Source organism: Thunnus maccoyii, chromosome 6 (genome assembly GCF_910596095.1).
Source record: "Thunnus maccoyii chromosome 6, fThuMac1.1, whole genome shotgun sequence".
NCBI lineage: Eukaryota > Metazoa > Chordata > Actinopteri > Scombriformes > Scombridae > Thunnus > Thunnus maccoyii.
Window position 1 is genome coordinate 15,956,849 of NC_056538.1, and position 15,044 is coordinate 15,971,892.

The 15,044-nt window shown below is 38.0% G+C and overlaps 1 protein-coding gene and 12 non-coding genes across 17 annotated transcripts in view; 12 read left to right on the plus strand and 1 right to left on the minus strand.

Annotated features, from left to right (window-relative positions):
* The window catches only part of LOC121898919 (F-BAR and double SH3 domains protein 2-like), a 77,269-nt gene that overhangs the window by 11,838 nt on the left and 50,387 nt on the right, over positions 1-15,044 (plus strand). For all 5 annotated transcript variants that reach the window (XM_042414444.1, XM_042414445.1, XM_042414447.1 and 2 more), the window contains exon 3: positions 13,188-13,233. In XM_042414444.1, the coding sequence (XP_042270378.1) occupies positions 13,188-13,233 (46 nt within the window). The remainder of the gene's footprint in view (positions 1-13,187; positions 13,234-15,044) is intronic.
* trnat-agu lies at positions 2,906-2,979 on the plus strand. Its single transcript has one exon. It is a non-coding gene; the product is annotated as a tRNA-Thr (tRNA).
* On the plus strand, positions 4,875-4,948 carry trnat-agu. The gene has a single exon. It is a non-coding gene; the product is annotated as a tRNA-Thr (tRNA).
* trnat-agu lies at positions 5,278-5,351 on the plus strand. The gene has a single exon. It is a non-coding gene; the product is annotated as a tRNA-Thr (tRNA).
* Positions 6,070-6,143, plus strand: trnat-agu. The gene has a single exon. It is a non-coding gene; the product is annotated as a tRNA-Thr (tRNA).
* trnat-agu lies at positions 6,838-6,911 on the plus strand. The gene has a single exon. It is a non-coding gene; the product is annotated as a tRNA-Thr (tRNA).
* Positions 7,652-7,725, plus strand: trnat-agu. Its single transcript has one exon. It is a non-coding gene; the product is annotated as a tRNA-Thr (tRNA).
* On the plus strand, positions 8,462-8,535 carry trnat-agu. Its single transcript has one exon. It is a non-coding gene; the product is annotated as a tRNA-Thr (tRNA).
* Positions 8,995-9,068, plus strand: trnat-agu. The gene has a single exon. It is a non-coding gene; the product is annotated as a tRNA-Thr (tRNA).
* Positions 9,503-9,576, plus strand: trnat-agu. The gene has a single exon. It is a non-coding gene; the product is annotated as a tRNA-Thr (tRNA).
* Positions 10,576-10,648, minus strand: trnam-cau. The gene has a single exon. It is a non-coding gene; the product is annotated as a tRNA-Met (tRNA).
* Positions 12,155-12,228, plus strand: trnat-agu. Its single transcript has one exon. It is a non-coding gene; the product is annotated as a tRNA-Thr (tRNA).
* Positions 13,891-13,964, plus strand: trnat-agu. The gene has a single exon. It is a non-coding gene; the product is annotated as a tRNA-Thr (tRNA).

The window sequence follows — 15,044 nt, forward strand, 5'->3', positions numbered from 1 at the left end:
TCATTTATCTATTTTCAGATACTTCACAAATTCAAAACAACCTGAGGCATGCTAAGGATGCTCTCATTCAAGGGGTGGAGAACATAGAAGTAAGAAGGGCCACCAGTGTGTCAGAGGCAGGGCCTGTTGAAAAGGCATCACATCAATACTCAGCAAGCAGCAGCCTTGGCAGTGTGTGACACAGAGACAAGGTCTGTGAGTCCCTCATCAGCAGTTGTTCAGGTGCAAATTTACCTTGCAGAGCAAACCATCCCAAGGTCAGACAATCCACCACAGTACTGGAGGACACATGCTATACAATTTCCCTCACTGGCTGCTACTGTAGCCAATAACATTATGAAGGTAGATTAACTTTGTAAATTAACTTCACATAAATTAACTAAGTAAACAAAAATAAATAGATAGGTAGAATAGATAGATAAATAAATCAATTTTGCTGAGGACCAGTCTACATATTATGTAAGTAAACAAAATTACTGTATTTCCTCTAGGGGGCCGAGGGCTTTATTTACCTCAACTGCAGAGGGTACCAGGCATTTATTGGAACCAGGTTTATATTGATGAGGGGACTTCATTTCAAATTCCCTCTGTTTTCAGATCTGCTCCCGTTTGCTCTGTTAATTTTTTGTTACTGCATTATCAGTAATACAGTAATTTGCACCAGAGACATCCACTGGCCGAGCCGGCTAACTTCTGGTTAGCTCTCTGCTAATTTGAATGGGGATAAAATAATTTAATTGCGCAGCTCTTCTAGACTTTCCAAATGTTATCGGAACAAATGGATCAAATTCTGATTGGGGGTTGTGTGAGTTTTGTTACATTAGTAATGTAATGAGAACTCAACAGGCTACACCTGCAATGGTGGCAGTGGGTGGATAGAGGTTCCACTGAAGAGAGAACCGTGTCTCGAGACAGTGGACATTTGTGTCGCAGTTTTGGTTTGGTTTGGTCTCGGTCTTGGTTTCAGAAGCGTTACACCCCTACTCAAATATCATTGATGAGAAGAGGAACCAGCTCTAACAGTGCACAGATGCTGATTTTCCTCAAAAAGAACCTTCACTTCATTTTGAAGTGAGAGTAAGAGTACAGATAACTGAATGAGAGAGAGGAAACACTCCTGTAGCAGCTCCAGTAAAAGCACTTTAAGAACTGGCCTTCCTTGATTGTAAAAGAGTTCCTTGCAATTTTATTATGTTGAAATCCAGGTTTTACTGTAATGCTGCTACTCCAATAAGTAGAAACTGACTTATTTTTTTCCATGTTCAAGTTAAGCTGTAAAACCACGTTAAAGTGGAATTGAGATTTCTGTTGTTTACTTTAAGTATACTAGTTTTACCATAATGCTGCACTAAGTAGGATTGTGATTTTTATTTGTTGTGACTGTGAATGTTAAAGTTAAGCACCACTTAGAAGTGGAATTGTGTATTCATTTTGAGTGTTCTAGTTTTACTACAGTGCTGCACTAAGTGGAATTGTGATGAGAACCATTTAAAAATATTTTAAGTTTGTTTACTTTGTTATTTTGTAAAAATGTAAAAACATTAAGGAACAGCTTGGATGCAGGTGATTTTTCTTCTTAATGCACTGCAGAACTATTCAATTAGGAGAATACAAGCAGGGCTTGACTAACTTTTTGAGGCAGTTGTCCTCTGGACAAGTAAAGTTACAATTAACTTGTCCAGGCACAAAAGTCAGTTGTCTGGATAAAAATGACACAGTACAGAAGCTAAAGACGCTCTAACCTCCGTTTCACTGGGACTTCAATGCTGTTGTTCAACATCTGTGATGTGAAAAGATCAGATTTCCACACAGTAGAGGAGGTTGTACCAGCGTCTGGTTCAAAAGTAGTTTAGTGTGCTATTTTATTGTTATATTATATTATATTATATTATATTATATTATATTATTGTTAGTCATTCACATCTACATTGATCAACATTAAACATGAAATATAAGTATGATGATGTTACAGTGATGTTTCTTATATCCATGGATTGAAAAAAAATGGAAATGTAATAAGCTATTATTTATTGGTCAAAGCAAATTTTATAAAATGTGCATCTGCAGTACTTATTGACTGTCAGGTTTTGAAAGGGAATGGGCAGTCTGGTTGCATGACGGGTTCTATTGATAAACGTGTGCTAGACTCACTTACAGTTACAATGACTGGAGGAATAAATGCAGTGTAGGGTGCTGAGCAGGGTGCTTAGCAAAACTGGGGAGAGATTCAGCAGCCAGACATTTCTCCATTTCTCTGTTTAGGAGCAGCTGAGATAGTCACTAAAATGAGAATTGCTGGTCCACCATGGAGGTCAATCCACCTTAAGTGAGCCTGGTCAGGTTAGGCTAACCCATTGTCACTAACTTCAGGGCTTGCCCCCTTTACTTTAATCAGTAGGTGGTAAGCAAGACACAGGAACTTGGTTTGAATCTTGAGGAGTTGTAGCATTTATTCACTGACAAATAGTCAAGACTGTACGCATTACACTGCTACGTTCAAAGCTATACTGTTCATTTCATACTTTCTGCTCTGGTCGCCAGCCATCTCTCTCACTCTCTCAACCACACACTCGCTATGCACACAACCTACGCACTGAGCTATCCCAGTCTGAGTTGAATGTATTGTGGGGAAAAAAAAGCATTTGTTTCAAATCGGTATTCTGAATGTATTAATTTAACTAAATAGCTGGATAATGAGTTGCACATAATGTGAAGACACATGGTATTTTATTTTTTTATGACTTTTAACTTGTCTGGTAGAGTAAGTAAATTTCTCTTCCACTTGCCCTCATCATGCATATGAAATCAAACATTAGTTTTCTACAGTTCAAGAAAAAGGCTGTTAGGCTGCTGGACAGGGAAGACCTGCATAATGTTTTCTCCTGGCACTATCTGTATTTCAGCAGGCGCTGTGGCTTAGTTGGTTAAAGCGCCTGTCTAGTAAACAGGAGATCCTGGGTTCGAATCCCAGCAGTGCCTTTTCTACAGCCAATGTCAGTTCTGCCAAATTAATGACAGAGCTCTGTTGCAATTGAGCACTAGAGGGTATACATTGTTACCACAAAACCACTGCATAACAAACCAAAAGGTTACGATAATTTAGAGGAAACCCAATATCCTCAAAAAAGTAAAGGCCACACTAATCAGCAATGATCTGTGTAATGTAATAGACATTCAGTCATGTAGAAATGTGGCCAGATACAAATGTTCCTGGCACTAGCTCGACATTTTTGAAGTGACACTTAACAAAGCTTGAAGACATATAGATGCCGGGTCCTGTAACACATCTTTTGTTAGTGAAATTTAAATCAAGAGGACTTGAATATTCTGATTGTCTGAGGAGAGGTTTGTAAAAAAATTGTATTTTTTTCCCTGTTCCATTCAGAAAACCACGTGCTTGGTTAGTTACTGTTAGACAGCCCCACAGAAAAACATTGCTTCATGTTGCTTTTCTTGTCTTTACCAGTTGGTACTCTGTAAAAACATAATGCCTTAAATCTGTCTGAATCTCTGTTGGCACGCATTTGCACAAAGGTTCTTTATGCTTAATGTCTTTATGCAATGTGTTCTAAGTGCTGTGTGGCTTAGTTGGTTAAAGTGCCTGTCTAGTAAACAGGAGATCCTGATTTTGAATCCCACAAATGCCTTTCATTTTATTTCACCTAATGTCTCTCTAGAAAGTATTTGAGTCATGGCAAAACATATGCATCATCATACTGTAAGTGCTAACTCCACACAACAGATAGAGCTTGTAGATCTTCTATGAACATACATCTGATCTCCTAAAAAGGTGTGTTTATGTCTATATACAGTCACTGTAACAAGAGGATGATTTTTTCTCAAAGGTTTTTGCTAGGAGCTGTTGACCTTGACAAATAAACAAAACAGCTCTCTAGGAGAATAAAACCCATCCCAACCTTTTTGAAACAACTGACACAATGATCTAGTTTAGTCAAAATTAGTGTACTTAATTTAACAATGTTATTACCTAAACTAAATCTGAGCATCACAAAACAATCACATGGTTAAACTGTGACGCTTCAATACACTTTTTTTAAGACAGAGTTAATAATATATTACCATTTTGTTAATGAATTCATGAAAATATCAGTTACTTATGAATAGTGAATGAATGAATATTTTTATTTTTGCGTCTTGCCATTTACATGACCCATCCCTCATGAATTATTCAGATACATTAATCAACAACAAACCAGACATTCTGGCATGTAAACCTGCCAGCATCTAACAGCGCAACACATTAATGTCATCCAAACATGAATAGCCTTCACATAATGTCCCAGGAGATTTCTAACAATGGAAGTTAAACAAATATATTGACACAGCCCCAAAAGCACAAATATAATATACATATTAAACAAACACAACCCAAAAAAAACAAAATCTAAAAACTCTGTATTTCATTTATGGCAATTATAACATTGTATATCTGATCCAGTTCTTAAATGGTCTGTAATCCATATTAAGTATGAGGATTTTAAAATTCTACAACTTTTAGTTAAAGGTACCCAAGATAAACCTATCCTTAAGGACTAATAAAAATAAAGATACTTCCCTCTTCTTCTCCTTTGCAGTTGTGTCACAATACTAACAACACTAGATTTCTATTGTAATCTAGGCTGATCGTGCCATGACACCACTCCCTCACATTAACCACTACCCTCACCTAACTTAAGATCCACTCTCATTTTCATGTTCCTGATTTTTATCATGTTGGATGATATCACAAGCCAGATATTTCTTTGTTTTTTTTAATGCATCAGGCACATAAACAGGACATGATAAAGGCTCAGAAGTCCAAATGAGGTTCATGAGGTTGAGGTGTTTGGGAGTGAGATTGGCCCACCTTGTGTGGCGCTGTGGCTTAGTTGGTTAAAGCGCCTGTCTAGTAAACAGGAGATCCTGGGTTCGAATCCCAGCAGTGCCTTTTCTACAGTTATACTTGGATCAAAAGTTGTGAGATGAAAGCTCCAATGGTGGATTAGGTACAGGAACGTTTCTGAGATTCCAGTCATAAGCAGTCAATTACAAACACTGTGAAAGTATCGTCAATATGGGATGTTACCATGCTAAACTGAAAGAGATTTCATGTGTCAAGCAAAAATGTCATCTCATTGACTAAATGATTAATTGAGTTATTAAAAAATAATTGACACATTCATAAATAATAAAAGTAACTGTTGATCTACTTACTGCCACGCATTCATTCACTGGGGTTGCCTCGCTAAAGATTACCTTATCCAAATGTGTTGGCATGGCACTGTGGCTTAGTTGGTTAAAGTGCCTGTCTAGTAAACAGGAGATCCTGGGTTCGAATCCCAGCAGGACCTTTTCTACAGTCCACCACAATTGTACTTGTATCTGCGTTAGAATATGATTTGTTTGGTTACAGTTGTAAGTGGTTACTTACAATCGTTGCTGAAGCCAAATCTATGCTTCATGCAAGGTAGTTTTAATCAGTGTCCTGCCATATGTTCCTGTAGCATATGTTGGCATTTGGAATAAAAGGATGTATCGTACATGATTGTGCCATATCCTGCTTTAATTATATTCCCCACACTAATGTTTCACCTCACTTTTTCATATAGAGTGACGCTGGGCTACAAATGTACTTCTATAACTTGAGTTACACCCATGTAACTTTGATTTTGCCTTGTTACATTCCTTACTGAATAGTAGGCACTATTAACAATCTCTACTGGCATCAGCAACCTGTAGGAGAAAATACAAGAAGCCAGTCATAGTTCTTGTGGGCCCCCTGAGGTATCCTCATAGTCTTTGTAGCCCCGACGGGTAGCGAAATGTTTTAGGAGACGCACATCAGCTTAAGGCGTCTTCAATCTGGATATTGCCATGCTAACCTAAGAGGAAATGAAGGTAGACTTCTTTGCCCTTAAGGTGTTGAAGGTTTAACATTTCCTACTAATTTTTAAATCATTTATAACCATTTGGTATACTTGTGTTGATGTTGTGCTTAACATTCTTCCCACACATCAATTCACAGTGATTGCAAACCTGTAACTTTCTCATTAACATGAGGGTGCCGGTGGCGCTGTGGCTTAGTTGGTTAAAGCGCCTGTCTAGTAAACAGGAGATCCTGGGTTCGAATCCCAGCAGTGCCTTTTCTACAGTTATACTTGGATGAAAAGTTGTAAGAAGAAAGCTCCAATGGTGGATTAGGTACAGGGACATTTATGAGATTCCAATCATACGTGGTCAATTACAAACACTGTGAAAGTATCTTCAATATGGGATATTACCATGCTAAGCTTAAAAGGATTTCATGCATCAAGCAAGAATGTGCTGGTTCCAAATTCTGAAATGAGAGTATTTGCTGCTTTGTTCCTGTTTGATATCAGTATGAATTGAATCGCTATATTTGGGTTTTGGAAGGGATTGTTAAATATCAGCAACTCCAAGACATTACCTTGGCCTCTGGGGAATTGTTGCAGGTATTTTTCACTTTTTCTGACATCTCATTGACTAAGTGATTAATTGATTTATTGAAAATTAGTTGACAGATTCATAAATAAGAAAAATAACTGTAGCTCTGCTTACCTGCACACATTAACTCACTGGGGTTGCCTCGCTAGAGATTACCCTATCTATAAGCATTGGCAGATATTCAATATTAAATTACTCGGATTGGTATCGGGGGCAAAAAAACTTGATCGGGTTATCCCTCTTTTTTTGCATGTTTCATCATGCATATGAAATCAAACATTAGTTTTCTACAGTTCAAGAAAAAGGCTGTTAGGCTGCTGGACAGGGAAGACCTGCATAATGTTTTCTCCTGGCACAATCTGTATTTCAGCAGGCGCTGTGGCTTAGTTGGTTAAAGCACCTGTCTAGTAAACAGGATATCCGGGGTTCGAATCCCAGCAGGGCCTTTTCTACAGTCCATCACAGTTGGACTTGTATCTGCGTTGGAACAACATTTATGTGGTTACAGTTGTAAGTGGTCACTTATAATCGTTGCTGAAGCCAAATCTATGCTTGATGCAATGGTTTTAATCGGCATCCTGCCATATGTTCCTGCAGCATATGTTTTGATTATGGATAAAAGGATGTATCGTATGTGATTGTGACATGTCCTGCTTTAATTATATTCCCCACACTAATGTTTCACTTCACTTTGTCATATAGAGTGACGCTGGGCTACAAATATACTTCTATAACTTGAGTTGCACCCAGGTAACTTTGATTTTGCCTTGTTACATTCCTTACTGAATAGTAGGCACTATTAACAATCTCTACCGGCATCAGCAACCTGTAGGAGAAAATACAAGAAGCCAGTCATAGTTCTTGTGGGCCCCCTGAGGTATCTCCATAGTCTCCACAGCCCTGACGGGTAGCAAAATGTTTTAGGAGATGCACATCAGCTTAAGGCATCTTCAATCTGGATATTGCCAAACTAACCTAAAAGGAAATGAAGGTAGACTTCTTTGCCCTTAAGGTGTTGAAGGTTTAACATTTCTTACTAAATTTAAGCTGATTTTTAACAAGTTGGCATACTTGTGTTGATAAATGCTTTTCTTAAAATGAAATCCACTTTTTAAACATTCTTCCCACACATCAATTCACAGTGGTTGCAAACCTGTAACTTTCTCATTAACATGAGGTTGCAGGTGGCGCTGTGGCTTAGTTGGTTAAAGCGCCTGTCTAGTAAACAGGAGATCCTGGGTTCGAATCCCAGCAGTGCCTTTTCTACAGTCCACCACAGTTGTACTTGTATCCGCATCAGAAGAACATTTATGTGGTTACAGTTGTAAGCGGTCACTTACAATCGTTGCCGAAGCCAAATCTATGCTTGATGCAAGAGTTTTAATCGGCATCCTGCCATATGTTCCTGCAGCATATGTTTTGATTATGAATAAAAGGATGTATCATATGTGATTGTGACATGTCCTGCTTTAATTATATTCCGCACACTAATGTTTCACTTCACTTTGTCATATAGAGTGACGCTGGGCTACAAATATACTTCTATAACTTGAGTTGCACCCAGGTAACTTTGATTTTGCCTTGTTACATTCCTTACTGAATAGTAGGCACTATTAACAATCTCTACCGGCATCAGCAACCTGTAGGAGAAAATACAAGAAGCCAGTCATAGTTCTTGTGGGCCCCCTGAGGTATCCTCATAGTCTCCGTAGCCCTGACGGGGTAGTAAATGTTTTAGGACATCAGCTTAAGGCATCTTCAATCTGGATATTGCCAAGCTAACCTAAGAGGAAATGAAGGTAGACTTCTTTGCCCTTAAGGTGTTGAAGGTTTAACATTTCCTACTAATTTTTTAAATCACTTTTAACCATTTGGTATACTTGTGTTGATTAATGCTTTTTGTAAAAATGAAATCCACCTTATTAACATTCTTCCCACACATCAATTCACAGTGGTTGCAAACCTGTAACTTTCTCATTAACATGAGGGTGCAGGTGGCGCTGTGGCTTAGTTGGTTAAAGCGCCTGTCTAGTAAACAGGAGATCCTGGGTTCGAATCCCAGCAGTGCCTTTTCTACAGTTATACTTGGATGAAAGGTTGTAGGAAGAAAGCTCCAATGGTGGATTAGGTACAGGAAAGTTTCTGAGATTCCAATCATACGTGGTCAATTACAAACACTGTGAAAGTATCTTCAATATGGGATGTTACCATGCTAAGCCTAAAAGGATTTCATGCATCACGCAAGAATGTGCTGTTTCCAAATTCTGAAATGAGAGTATTTGCTGCTTTGTTACTGTTTGATATCAGTATGAATTGAATATATTTGTGTTTTGGAAGGGGTTGTTAAACAAATCAGCGACTCAAAGACATCACCTTGGCCTCTGGGGAATTGTTGCAGGTATTTTTCACTTTTTCTGACATCTAGTTGACTAAATGATTAATTGATTTAGCTGTAGCTCTGCTTACCTGCGCACATTAATTCACTGAGGTTGCCTCAGTAAAGATTACCATATCTATAGGCTTTGGCATGGCGCTGTGGCTTAGTTGGTTAAAGCGCCTGTCTAGTAAACAGGAGATCCTGGGTTCGAATCCCAGCAGTGCCTTTTCTACAGTCCACCACAGTTGTACTTGTATCAACATCAGAGCAACATTTATGTTATTTTACGTGGTCAATTACAAACACTGTGAAAGTATCTTCAATATAGGATATTACCATGCTAAGCTAAAAGAGAGTTCATGTATCAAACAAAAATGGGCCTCTTCCAAATTCTGAAATTAGAGTATTTGCTGCTTTGTTCCTGTTTGATATCATTATAAATTGAATATATTTGGGTTTTGGAAGGGGTTGTTAAAAAAATCAGCAACTCCAAGACATCACCTTGGCCTCTGGGGAATTGTTGCAGATATTTATCACTTTTTCTGACATCTCGTTGACTAAATGATGAATTGATTTATTGAAAATTTAAATATTCTACCCACACATTAAATCACAGTGGTTGCAAACCTGTAACTTTCTCATTAACATAAGTGCACAGGTGGCGCTGTGGCTTAGTTGGTTAAAGCGCCTGTCTAGTAAACAGGAGATCCTGGGTTCGAATCCCAGCAGTGCCTTTTTACCTGAAAGGCAAAGTGACATTGTGAGATGTCATTCTGAAGTTATTGTAGAAGTGCTTTTAGAAAAGCAATACTCCCTTTATTTGTTGCAGCATACTGTAGTAAAGATCTCTTTACAAGACATGATTTTTACAACCACAATACATGACCTTCAGTTATCCTTAGGATGAGACTACTTGCAGGTGTGACTTGGGAATAATGCTGTGGTTTTAGTAGATCTATTTTTAGAACAAGAAATTATCATTTCCAGTATTTTTTAGATACAAGAGTTACCATAATTTATTCAGAGAGCTAGGCCTGAAAGTCCAATAAACCCCTCTCTCTTTCATCTCGCTGATCAGGTACAGATGTTGCATAGATGAGCTGCTCATTAGTCCTAGTAGCTGTACGCATGTCATTTTTTATTTGTTGTTGGAAAAAGTGGACATTGGAGGCTCAGGAAGGCTGATTATACCTGAAACAGTGGATCAGTTTAGATTTCTTTTTATTTATTAAATGTGTCTACACACATGAATCAATGATAATTAACCGCAGTGTATAGTCTTCCAGTTGCACACATGAGGCTCCATACATAGACACACGGCTTTGTGTTGCAGCACATTGATACTGACATGAAGAATAAAAACTGCTGTCTAGTTTAGTTTGGGACTGAGCACACACATGTCCAACAAGAAGAAGAAGGAGAGCTTTAATGCTCTGAGTCACGAGACAGTTTCAACATGCACGCTAATGTCTGTGATCATCAAGTATTGTAAAGTAAGTTGACTTTGTTCAGCTCATTCTGATATGAGAGATTACATTAATGCTGTGAGCATTCAGAATTGTTCCTATGTAGAATAAGTCTCTGTCATGGTAATTTCACTGTTATGGTAACTAAATGGTACTCAGTTGCTTACTGTTGAGTTCTTTTCTTTTCGGTGTTTGTGCTGTTTTGTGGAGCCAGTAGAGTGTTACTGTGTATTTGGTAAATTGGTGTTCAGTGCATTTCAAAAGACCTGCCCCGTGTGAGGCTCGAACTCACGACCTTCAGATTATGAGACTGACGCGCTGCCTACTGCGCCAACGAGGCCTGCAGGATTTGCAGAGCATGTGTGCTTTAGAGTGCAGACACAATGCCTGAAGGGCAGGGGTGGAAGTTTCTCTCTTTCTGAGCAGGGGAGGGAGCGTGTCGTATTTCAAATGACATGCATGGGGGTGGAGTTAAACACTAAACATGTGCTCCAGCCTCTTGCAGTAGATCATTGACGTCTGGGAATACTGCAGTAATGCCTCTGTGTCTCTGTGTCGGATTTAAATGAATGGCTCAGTCATTAAGATTTTCTCGTGTCTCTTTTCAGCCATTAAAGCCAGAAATTTAAAGCAGCCTCTGTCTGGAAAACAGACAGAACACATGCAGCTTTAACACAAAATGATGCCTTGGGAAAATTTTGACAAGGAGCACTGCCCTATTTGTTTGGGCTGTAATTAGCATAGAGAGAATTGGCAGTAATTATGCTGTCTATGCTTACAGTAAGTGTTGTCTTCCTGTCCTGTGTCTTCCCTCACAGTTTCCCTTCCCGGTTGCTGCTTGTAGCTGTTAAGTTCCCTCACACAGTCTGTTCTATTGAGTTTATTGTAGACAGCATTGTTTTAATGAGTTGCAGTTACAATAAAATGTTGTACTGCAATAAAAGTTATGAATTTATGATTACATTCCCACAGAATATATCCTTGGGCTACATACAGTATACATGCTGTTTTAATACATTACTAAAGCTGCACTTAGCAAAAGGCCTACAGTGATCCAAACAGCCAGACGAAAGAGATGTTCAAATTCTATAAGCCATTTTAATTTAACACCCATCTCAACAAATACTCATCTGTACATTCCTCTTGTATTTGGTAAATTTTAATTGGTGCTCTGTAATTCAATCACCTGAACAAATATTGACTTCATTTCTTCATGATAAGTGCTGAAAAAGTCATTGAAGTGGGAGCTCCCAAGTGGATTAGCTAAGAAGGTGTTCTTAACATCTACATGTGAATAAACAACAGAGAATGCTAATGATAAGGTTATGTCTGAGACCACCTCCACGATAATATCATTTACATGTGAAAGCGACTTGCACGCACACTAACATTGTCAGGTCGTCTTTGTAAAGATCTGCGTTCACACCAAAACAAACAGAACAATAGGTAGGGCTGAATCTTGTCTTCTGCCCACTCTCTCAGTTAGCAAACAACTGCTCTCTATGATTAGCCTACTTACCGTATGTTGTATTTGAATATACTGCACCCAAGACACAAGTTGTCCATATTGATACATGTTCCTGTTCTGTCATCAAAATGAGCGATTTTAACACTGCTCATAAATGGTGCCTTTGTTGATATGCTGAAATATTTATCAATTTATGCTTCTAATAATTTGACAGCATTAAAGATTACAGTAACATTACAGTACAGATTACAGTAACAACAAAAGCTTAATAAAGCCTAATACTTTTTGCGTTTATACTGTTTCATTCATTTGTTTTCATTCATATTTTATAATCTGTCTTAAATTTGAAACATCCAGTTTGTATGTAATGTCCAGCCCGGCGCTGTGGCTTAGTTGGTTAAAGCGCCTGTCTAGTAAACAGGAGATCCTGGGTTCGAATCCCAGCAGTGCCTTTTTTACAGTCAAGCATAAATGTACTTGTTTCACTGTAAGACGGTTTATTTCTTAAATTTTACCCTCAAGGCAATGAGTTTATAATGATTGAGTGCAATATACATATTTTACACTTTATTTTCTTATAAAATGTATGCTACCTCACTCAGATCAAGATCTCTGTTGCAATAGAGAGTACAGAAAAGAAACACAACAAACATAGACAGTTATTCTAAAGCACATGCAAACAGCATCAGAAACAATTCTATAAAAAGATGCAAATTAAAAGTTTAAAGTTTGTAAAATCCTTTATAATACATTCCATTTATATGGTGTAAAGCACTAGAAGGCAGTCTTCCCAAGTTCAGTATTTGCTGCTAATGAGGACCAGCTTACTTTTTCATAAAGTCACAATCACAATGATGATATTTGAATATGAGTCATATATATAATTTGTGTTAAAATATGCAGGTAAAATGTTTGTGCACCCAGTGAGGTAATCTACAGTATACAAGCCACTTTGTTCATTCAGCACAGGGCCAGTATATTTATCTGTCTGTGTAATCATATACCTAATGTTATGTTTTTCTTTCTGAGCATTCCTGGGCCGTGATAAGAGCTTCCACTGTCTGTGCTGCCAGGATGTTGTGTGATGTTCAGAGGGCGAGGGGAAAGTTGAAGGGCTGTGTTGGGAGTTTTTTTTTTTAGGGAAAAATGTCACAAAATAAAGCCCACAAAAAACAATGTAATGCCTTTTGGTTGAGCTCACCTAGGAGACAAGTATGATAACATTTTTTGATGTCTCCTTCAAATTAATTCATAACCTTTTTAATATTATCATATGAATAAATATATATGATTTGAAATAAATATTCTGTGTGGACTGTATGTGTTACCTATTGTAATATGTACAGTATTTGTAATCGACAAACCCTTTAAACACTCAAACAATTCTCTGTGTCTTTCTCTTTCTCTGCAGGAGCTACAGTCTGAAGAAGGGACAGCTGGAGAGGGACTATGCACAGGTAAGACTGGCTTGACTCTTATAGACCTTTTCCATACACATGTGCTGACTTGGCTTGTCTCAGTTTGACTCGGCTCATCAGCGCAGCATGGCAGGGATTTGCATCTCCATTACAACAGGGTAACCCGCTTGAAGAAAAAATGCTCTCACTTTGATGGAGGAGGTTGAAATTATGCACATAGAAATGTACAGGTTTATGTGTTAGGTTTAAGTTTGTAAACCTTTATTGGCCTGTGAACATAATTTACTGTCCAAAAGTTCTCATAAGCCCCATTAATTCTACTAAGAGAGTAATGTTGTAGTTCCTATTTTTGGATTCTGTTACAGGAGCATGGGGGAGCCCCAGCAGGATTACATAGAAATGTGATTATAATGTATTTCAAACCCTTGAAAGGAATATATCAAACGAATATGAGTGCATCAGTCTTAGAACTCTCGTAAAGCCTGACCCAAAGGTTCAGAAGTTGTGCAGTAAGCACTTAATGTTGTCAGTAAAACTTTGTTTTTGAGTACTTTCTCAGCAGATTAAACATGAAAAGATAGACCAACATTTTGTGCTCTAAGTCCATTTTCCCTCATGTTGAAATTTCTGTCTTAAAGGCAGTTTGTGGTGATAGGTTGCCAACCTATATGTTGCTTTGTAACAGGCCATTGGCATGGCGCTGTGGCTTAGTTGGTTAAAGCGCCTGTCTAGTAAACAGGAGATCCTGGGTTCGAATCCCAGCAGTGCCTTTTCTACAGTCCAGTGCAAAAGGCAAATGTGAAGTGTTGTCACTTCCCTGAATAACTTCTCAGACCTGCCAACTTGTGTGCATGTTGTGTTGCAGCCCCATTAAATTGAACTGCTGAGCAAACGTAAACACTTTGATGGTGGTTAAAATGATGTACAGAAAAATGTAAGGGTATATGTGTTAGGTTAGGGTTCTTCAACCTTTGTGGCCTGTGGCCATATTTTTGGCTCCAAAACTTCTTCTAGGAATTACAGCAATTACAGATTCATCACATTGTAGATCATATTTTTGTATTCTATATTCAGGAACATGGGCGGAGAATAACACAATGCTCATATATATATACATGTGTTTAAATTATATGTATTAACTTCTAGCAAACAAATATGACTACACCAGTCTAAAAACCCTGGCCCAAAAGTTCAGAAGTTATGGTTTTCTGTAAGTACATAATATTTGCTGTAAAATATGGCTGTTCAGCTCGTTATTCACAGATTAAACCTTATGACCAAAAAAAAAAAGTTTTAATGTGTTAGGTAGAGGTTTGTCACCAAAAAAGCCCAGCAATTACTGTAAGAGAGTTATCATGTTGCCAGATCAGGCTGAAAGTGACATTCTTTCGTATTCTATTTTCAGGAGCATGGGGGAACCCCAGGAGCATAACATAAAATGTAGACGTACTGTATGTAATGTGTTTTAATGAAAAAATGTGTTACTTTGAATATATCAGACAAAGATCTTAAAACTCTCCTGAAGCCTGACCCAAAGGTTCAGAAGTTGTGCATTAAGCACTTAATGTTTTCACTTTCACTGGGCTGTTCAGCACATTATTTACAGATTTAACTCAAATTGCTTAAATTTTCAAATCAATGTTTAATGGTGAGTAGCTAGTAATACTAACAGAGGAGACCAAGGAACTGAATGGAGTGGTGAAAAAAAAAGTCTTGAGCAATAGCTAATTTTAATCTAAATTGCTACATTGCTTTGAAAAGCCAATTCTACCACTTTAAGGCTTTTCATGAAACACTTTTTCACTTACAGTTAATACTGAGTCACAGTGTTTGGTGGGATAAATCTATTT